Genomic DNA, 9,303 nt, shown 5'->3' with positions numbered 1-9,303 from the left:
TCTCCCTTCCTTCCCACCTTCTCAGCCTTATTAAACTTATCCAATTATGTTCACCTAAGTCCTTTCCCTGCCTTCTCCTACTGAGACCTTGTTGCCAGTTTTGACCCATATTGATGCCACAAGGCAGGATCTGGCTCATGGAGAGCCATTAGTTCTATAGATGTCGCAGTGCTTGCCAAGTGGTAGGAAGGCAATTGTATGGAATATTTTGAATGATATTTTATCACAAATATGCCAGGATAAAAATAGATGATGTGGTGCCTGCCAAGTGGTAGAAAGGCAATTGTGTGGCATACTTGAAAGGATATTTTATCACAAATATACTAGGATAAAAATTATCTGAAAATATCATGAGAGAAGTCAGAGCTTGCAAGCAGATGATAAACTTATGTTAATCTCACAGATGAGAGAGAAATGCTGCTCATTAGAAGACGTGATGTTGTGGAACAATAACAGTGCAAAACATGGAATGTTTTAGACATATAGTTCCCCATAATCTAAATATGACAGAACAATATGTTAGACATTTATGAATACCAAGTTAGTAATAATCTTTCATACAAAACCTTGGTACTTTAAAAATTAATTTTATTGTGTTATTATATATTACAATTATTTAACTCATTCCACTTTTCAAAAATTCCAATTATTAAACGATACTCCTTATATATCTCATAATCTCTCCTTCTCCCCAGCACATCAAGACTAAAGTTTCAAATAACTTACTATGTACCAAGCACCATGCTAAGGGTGGAAGATCCCAAAAGAATGGCAAAAGCAAAACAAATCCCAGTCTTTGATCTCAAGAGGGGGGCTCGTGAATAACACCTAGACTGTGAACCTTGGGTGTAGGAGGATGGGAATAACCTCAATAGTAAAGAGAAGTTAGTAAGAAGGGGGGATTTATAGGGAAAGTTAAATTCAGTTTTGGACATGTTTGAGTTTAAAATGTCTATGGGACATCCAGTTCAAGATTTCCAATAAGACAAGGGGATATGACACTGGAGGTGAGCAGAGAAGTTTAAGTGCTAGATAAATACATTTGAGAATCATTAGCAGAGATGATAATTGAATCCATGGAGGCTGATGAAATCACTAAGTGAAATAGTATATAGGGAATAGGGAAGCTAGATCGAGTCCTCAAGGTTAGTGATCATGACCTAAATAATGATATAGTAAACGAGAATGAGAAGGAAGGATCACATAGGAAGGAGGGGTATTAAGAGAGGATAGTGTCAAGAAAACTTAGTAAGATGAAAGTATTTAGGGGAAGCAAGTGATCAACAGTGACAAAGGCTCCAGATGAGGACTGAGACATTAGATTAAGTCATTAGGGGTTCACAGATAACTTTGGAGAAAACAGTTTCAGTTGAATCTTGAGATCATTCTAGAGATTCTTGAAAATCTGAAGAGAAGGAAAGGAAATGGAGCTATCAATTTTTAGATAGCTTTCTCAAGCAGTTTAGTCACAAATGAGGAGATATATTAGGTGATAGCCTTGGGGTTATAGATGGTTTTTTTGGCAGGTGAAGAGAAATAGGGCATGTTTGTAGACATTAGAGAAGCAAATAGCAGAAAGGTAAAAACTGAAGATAGAAATGAGAGAATGGAGAGAAAAAAGGACTAGGGGAGAATCAAGTTTTAAAATGCATTAAATAAGAAGAATTAAAATGAAACCAACTATTTTGAAAATACAATTAATCCATATTTTTTTTAAACCAAGTTCATGGACTCCAGGTTAAGAACTGATTTGAACACTGGGAAAAATATACCCTTCACATAGTTTCCTCAAGGCAACTTTGACTTCCTTGTTTCTCAGACTGTAGATGATAGGATTTAACATGGGGGTAAAAATACAGAAGAGGACAGAGGCCAGGATATCCACATCTAGGGAGAAGCCTGCACTGGGCCGGTCATAGTTGAAGTTTATGGTTCCATAATAGATGACCACGACTGTGATATGAGAAGCACAGGTGGAGAAGGCTTTTTGCCGCCCTTGAGCAGACTGGATTTTCAAGATGGCAGAGATAATAAGCGTATAGGACACAGCAGTGAAGAGGCAGGGGCTTAGACCAAAGGTGGCACTGGATATATAGAGGGCAACCTCATTTACAGAAGTGTCTGAGCAAGAGAGTTTCAGAAGTAGGGGGATATCACAGAGAAAATGGCTGATCTGGTTGGGACCACACAAAGTGAGAGTTGTTGTGAGCCCTGTGTGTGCCAGAGAATTCACTAACCCACACATCCAGGACCCAGCTGCTAAGTAGGCACAGACTCCGTTGCTCATGAGAACTGGGTAGCGTAATGGATAGCAAATGGCTATAAATCTATCATAAGCCATAGCAGCCAAAAGGACACACTCACAGCCTGCAAAAGTAACAAGGAAGAAGAGCTGGGACAAGCAGCCTTCATAGCTAATGGTCTTCTTCTCTCTGAAAAAGTTCACCAGCATGATGGGGACCGTGGTGGAGGTGTAGCAGATGTCCAGGAAGGACAAGTTGCTGAGGAAATAGTACATGGGAGTATGAAGAACAGGGTTGATTCTGATTGCTGTTAATATGAGAAAATTACCCAGAAGAGTTACCAGATACACAACCAAAAATATCAGGAAGAACAATCCCTGAAGTACCGGGTGGTTGGAAAATCCCAGGAAGATGAATTCAGTGACAACTGTTTGATTTCTCACTTCTTTAATATTCCCCATGGCTGAAATAAAAACAGAAGATATCATTGATTGGAACAGGAGAGAGCTGACCCCTTCTTCTACCTTACCCCTCTTCACTGAACTATTGGCTACAGGAATTAAGGGAAAGTGTTTAAACCATAACAGAGAGAGCCCAGGAAGGACCAAGTTGGACAAACACATACTCATAAGGATAGACATCCAAAGAGGATTAACTTGACTGGAATTCTTATGAGTTGAGAGGTCTTTCTCACTAGTTTGCTTCGTTGATATTCACTGATTGCTCTGCACTGAGCTCAGTGATAGACTGACTGTTATTTTATACAAAGGCTCTTTAGGTGTGACATGCTTTCAGCTAGTTAATAAGAATTTATTAAGTATCTTATGTGCCAGGCATTGTTCTAGTCACTGTGGGTAAAAATACAGAAAAAGGAAAAGAGTTCAGTCATAATAACTTTTTTTCTTGATTACTTCCTATAGCCTAAACATCACAGAGCTCGTGAGTGACTGACGACAAATTTGAGGTCAGATCTACCTGTCTCCAAGGTAACACTATATCCTCTAGGCCACCTAGTTGCTTTAGGCAGGTCACAGTCTCCTGGACTCCATGGATGGATTACCCCATGAGACATTATGAGCCCATGTGAAATAACAGCCAAAACACATACATATGCCATTATACTGTCATGTCCCTCATATATCACTTCTCAAAGCTAAAGATCTCCAGTGTCCTTAAAAATTCATTTTTAGAGTTGAAACTCTGACAGACACATTTTAAGAGATGGAGAAAGGGTTGGTACAAACTAGGAAATGGGCAGAAAGCAGCAAAGGGAAACAAAGAGAGAAATCAAGAAAGTGAATTATAAAAGTTGCTTCCTTGGCAACTTTTGCCTAAACTGGCTCTGCTCCATGCATGAGGTCAATGGGACTCATTTTTAACAAACCTAACAGATGAAGTTCATCCCTTCAAAATAGTCACATTGAGAATATTTAGGTTTATACATTATATATTCTTCACATTTTTGAGGCACTTTGGTGGTAGAATGGATAAAGTGCTGGCCTGACATCTGGAAGACCTGAATTCAATCTGGGGTTCAGAAACATTTTGTGTGACCCTAAGTAAGTCACTTAAACTCTAACTCAGTTTGTTCAACTGCAAAACGAGAATGATAATAGCATTTACCTGGTAGGGTTGTTATGAGCAACTAACTGCTCACAGTGAGATAAAATTTGTAAAGCCTTTAGCCCAGTGACTGACTAAAGTAGACACTTAATGAAAAGTGGTTTCCATCCTTATACCAATGATGATAATACCATTATACAAAATTTTTAGGGGACTTCTCTTTGGGAATTGTCTCCTGAGCTTCCAGGCTTACTTTGAGAGATCTTGGATGGTGACAAATCTTCATTCATTGAGGTTGGATTTAGTTTGGGAAAATAACCAAAGATCATTCATAACCTTTGGGTGATTAAGTCATGTTATAAAAGAATGAGACTGGGGTTTTTTTGTGGTTCATAAACACACTTTGAGGGAAAAGGATACTATGGATCCTTTTGAACCACAGTGTCAAGTATCCCTCAGACCTTCCCAGATTGGGAATGCACACACATTCCTGGATACCTGAACAAGCACAGAAGACTTTCATTTTCTATGCTCATGCTCTTCCTTCACTGAAGTGAATAATGGAATATAAGGACTACTAACTATACTTATGCTTCTTTGAAGGATGTAATTAGATGATATACTATAGGGAGGAAACTATCTTATAGCAAATCAAATGCAAATGCTAAAGTAATGCAGCCCTGCTTACTGCATCATCTCATTCACATCATTGGAGACGAATCCCAGCTTTGGATGGATCTATCAGAATTATTAGAGAGGGTTGACCTTTGTCCATTGTTCAAAGTGGATCATATACTGAAATAAATTTGTCTTCATCCCACCTAGATCTGAAATGAGAGACAAAAATTAAGAAAAGATACTTGAGAGAGCAGGTGAGCTCATTGATGAGGCAGGGCAGAAGTTGTGCTGTGATTATAAAGGTAGTTCTGAAGCATTTTAAATATGTGACTTCTTTGTACTTCAAGAGAACATAAAAAATTTAGGAATGGCCTGGGTTCTACTAATGGACCATTTAGGCCAAATACCATTGATAATAGACACCTTCCTGGGAGATTCCATGGGAGAACTTTTTGTCCACCCTGATTTCAATTTAAGAGTTGGTAATTAGGTCTGGACCAGCATCATCTGATTCTCCTAGAAAGAGAAGTAATAATCTTGATCAAACCTTATATAGAGAACAGTTCAGAGCGTTTCCTTTTGGAAGGGTTCCACAAAGCCTACATTGAACCTAAAGAGAGCTGGGGGGTCTATCAGTCTAATTCCTTCCTTTTATGAATATGGAAATTGGTACCTAGAGAGGTTAAATAATTTGCCCAAGGCTACACAACTAGCAGACAGCAGATCTGAACCCAGATTCTCCACACCCTGACTTCAAAGCTGCCACATCCTCCTAGTTCTCCTTTCTAACCACTCCTTCTATACCCTTTACAGACTTCAAAAGAAGGTATCCTTCAAAAGTTTGTCTTTGACCCACTTCTCTTCTTTCTCTCCCTTAAAAATCTCATTCTGTTCTTTGCCTTCAAGTTTGTCTATGTGAGGTCCCTATTGGTGAAAAGTATAATAATATGTACCTCTTAAGCAGTGAACACCATGATGCTGGTTTCCTAGCAAAAGTCCCTAGCAGTGAAAGTTATAATAATGACAATATGGAATCTCTATAAATGAAAATTTTGAATTAGGGACATAGCAACGGTGACCAGTGAAACACCTGGCATGCTAACCAAAATAGCACTGATATTTCACTCTGTGACCTGAGCCCAGTGATAAGCAGAGGAAACCCCCAAATATCAGCCAGTCCATACTAACCCACTCTGAATTGTCTCCTCACTTTGTCCAATTTCTATAATTCCATGGGAATTTTAGGACATCTTTATGGGAAATCAAATATGTTGTCTAGCTGCTACACCCTAGATTGTCCCAATGTGAGTATTCCACTTTGCTTATTAAACTATTTATATAACTAATCTGGAGCTTCCCCATCTCTTTCTTCAGAATTGAACTGGACCCTTTTTTTTGGGAGAGTTTGGAATATACTACTGTGGGGGAGATTTTCAGGCAAGACAAATGTCATAGCTGGCAGGAGTCTGAAGGAATGCCAAGGGTAAATGAGGCAAAACTGAAAGCAATCCCAGTATGTCCTTAGGACCCTTAAGTAAGGTAGGGTGGTACAAATGTTGAACACACAAAGGCCACTACATGAGTACAGGGACTCCCCCAAAATATTTGTAGGCCTGGAGACCTGCCATTAGATTGGGTAAGGAGGGAATCAGGTGTCAGTGAATGTGGGGGGTGGCCACCTCCTTAAGGTGCTTAGAAAAGTTACCATGAAAGAGAAGGTTAGTAGAAGTATAGTTGTAGTAGGTAAGATGGAAAAGCATGTAAAAAAGAAACTGACTTCCTGAGTACATAAACTGAAAAAAAAACCATGCAGACATATATGTATGAATTGGAAATACAAAAGTTAAGGATTAATCTTGTATCTTTGCTTATATATCCTTGTATTATTAGCTTATGTTTTTAGAAAGATTTTGTTCTCTTCCTTTACATTTCTGAACTGGGGCATAATTCCTTCTACTCCCACTCTACCATCCCTGGAATGACTGATTAATTGTTTTATGGCTAGAGAAGAAGGTCATACCACTGATAATGGAGAGGCAGTTTTGGGGTGGCCACACCAGAGAAAGTTTCAAGCCTTCAGAATTGATCTGACACTTAACCCTTTTCTGGCTCATGAAAAAAGAATGGGGGGGTAGGCTTTCATGAACCAGGACATGATCAACAGGTAATTGAATTCGACTGAAATATCTCATGTGGTATTTAAAGATCATTCAAGTTAAAATTAAGCACTGATCAATGTAACTTTTTGAACTGAGATGTGTACCATGAAATCTGTTATCTTGCTATAAATTATATGAGATTACTACTCATTTTATCAAAGATTTCTGTATTTGAATCTTTAAAAAGTCTTGCTACTTTACCTTATAAAAATAGCTTATTTAAGAAAGTAGAATTGAAAATGCTTTGTTACTGCTTTTGTTAATTGTATACCAGAACTTATTTCTAACTTGAATGGACCAAGTTTTATAAGCTATTAAAGATTTTTGTGAGGGTTAAAAGCATTTTTTTAAGTTTTTTTTTTTTTTTTACAAGGCAATGGGGTTAAGTGGCTTGCCCAAGGCAACACAGCTAGGTAATTAGAAAGTGTCTGAGGTCAGATTTGAACTCAGGTACTCCTGACTCCTGGGCCGGAGCTCTATCCACTGTGCCACCTAGCTGCCCCTAAAAGCATTTTTAAAGGATTTTTCATCCCTTCACAATTTAGAAAATACCTGAATTTTGAAAAATCAAGAGCAAGAATTATGGTATGATAGGCATATTAGAAAAAAAGCTTATGAGTTTAAATTAACTATACAACTGGGAAAGGAAGGTTTTTAATAAGTTATTCATTTGTTTAACAACAATATGTGCTAAAATTATAAAAGGAAATATTCAATGGAATAAATACAGTTTGAAAAATGGTTGAATATTTAATGGAAAGTTGTGTAGTTTGAATAATTGTTTTGTTAAATTTGGAAAGAGAAATAATAATAAAGGGTTTCAGTGGAAAAAAGGAAAGATCTAAGATTTGTGTTTCTAAATCATGAGACATCTATAAAAATGAACATAAAATTTAAGTATGATGAGAGAGTATAAGAAAGTTTGATTTTAAGTAGAAAGATTGAATATTGAAATTTTGTAACTTGATTTAAAAGTTCAATACAAATAATATATAAAAAATATAGAGAGCTATGAGTCAGCTGATAAGCTATACATTCCTTCTGAGATTGTGGAACCCAGATTTGAACTAAATTAAAACATAATCTCTGGCAGTGGATTGGTTAGAAATAGTGGATTCCATAATTTGAAACATTGGAAATAAATAGCATTAGTGTAAAAAATAATACTGTAGTATTAATATCATATATCAAGATTTTGTGTAATATCATTTGGAGCATAGATCCAGGTGTAATTGAATTCATTTTTGTCAAATTTTAAATTAAATGTCTCTCCTAATTTGACAAGATAAGTCATAATTTGTTATACTATTTGGCATTAAGACAAATTGAGAAAATGCATGGATTTGAAATTTGTTAACTGGATGACTTAAGGCAAGTTATTTCACCTCTGTTTACCTTACTTTACTTCACATGATTGTTAAGTGCATACTGTTTGCAAAGGGCAAGCACTATAAATGTTAACTGTTATTATTATTTCCTTAATTGGTTATAATTGCTTCATGCTTGATAATTTTAAGTGGGGATTTAAATGTGAACAGTATTATAATGCCAATGGTGATGAGAAGTCTGGTTTTCCACATAAGGTAATTTGGAAATGCATTCAATGGGATTGGAGTCACCTTATCAGTAATGGGTTTGTTTCAAGTTTCATATACATAAGATATTTTTATAATATTGTGCAAATTAGTAAACATTTGTATTAGTTATGTTCAATAACTTTATAACTTGGATGATATCAGAGTATGAACTGAAGGAAGCTAAAAGATGGTGGGAAATTATTTTAAAACTAGTTATGTTATTTTATCAGCTCTTCTAATCCTGTTTTTATAATATTTTCTTGCTGCCATTTAAGGAATATTTTCATCTTTTCCTGAAATTAAAAGGACATTGTACCTACAGCTCTTTGGTTATCACTTATAAAAGTGTAAACTATTGGATGTTATATTTGTTATACTTGAACCTAAAATTGGTAATTGAGTATTATGTAGGGTAAAAGGTAAGGGGGGGGTATCAAAGAACCCAGCCTACACCAGGGTAGATGGATGGGCAGGCAGGGACACTAGATTTAGTCTCTTCTCTAAGGTCTTTGTCAATTCCCTCATTTTGAAAAACTTTCCAGATTCTTGGAAATCATCTGTGTGGGTAAGGTCATCAGTCCTAGGAAATGAATTATTTTGAGTTATAGAGTTCCTAAACAAGGAACATAGCTTGCTGAAAATTTTCAAGTTTATTTGTCATATAGAAATTATTTCCAATGATTTCTAATGATTAGTTTTTACACTAGGACAACTTTAAACTAAAGAAAAGAAGAATAAGTAAAGAATGTTATGTGAAATCTCATGTATGTTTATATCCTGATAAACTTTTATTGCTTATTGAGAGGAAAAATAACTATCTAGCATTAAACTGTGATTGGTGAAATTTGCTTTTTGAGGTAAAAGTTATTGGCACTATAACTAATTTTATTTTGAGGATTGATGGATCATTAAGTCAGTAATCTACCATCTGACAGAAATGCCACAAGAGGAGTGTAATTCTAAACTATATCTGGGGGGAAAAGTTGAGAGGACTATCTTGACCTTAACCTAAGGTAGTCCCTTCTAGCTCAGTTTCCTCACAGTCTATAGTCCCTTGACTTTCTTCTATTCTTCCCATATATCTCATCCAAAAACATAATGGTTTTAACTATATACAGCTTTGACTACATGGTCTACCATTTG

At 36.3% G+C, this 9,303-nt stretch overlaps 1 protein-coding gene across 1 annotated transcript; it reads right to left on the bottom strand.

Moving 5' to 3' along the window:
* Nucleotides 1-1,738: 1,738 nt before the first annotated feature.
* LOC141490086 (olfactory receptor 5V1-like) lies at nucleotides 1,739-2,704 on the bottom strand. The gene has a single exon (XM_074190349.1). The coding sequence runs from the start codon at nucleotides 2,702-2,704 to the stop codon at nucleotides 1,739-1,741; it is 966 nt and encodes a 321-aa protein (XP_074046450.1).
* Between the last annotated feature and the right edge of the window lie 6,599 nt (nucleotides 2,705-9,303).

This window comes from Macrotis lagotis, chromosome 5, assembly GCF_037893015.1.
Source record: "Macrotis lagotis isolate mMagLag1 chromosome 5, bilby.v1.9.chrom.fasta, whole genome shotgun sequence".
Lineage (NCBI taxonomy): Eukaryota > Metazoa > Chordata > Mammalia > Peramelemorphia > Peramelidae > Macrotis > Macrotis lagotis.
The sequence above is the reverse complement of the archived record's forward strand: the minus strand, read 5'-3'. Positions and strand labels throughout refer to the sequence as shown.

What these genes read in the sequence shown, in the direction of transcription:
- LOC141490086 (XM_074190349.1), bottom strand. Translation starts at nt 2,704, where the DNA reads ATGGGGAATATTAAAGAAGTGAGAAATCAAACAGTTGTCACTGAATTC.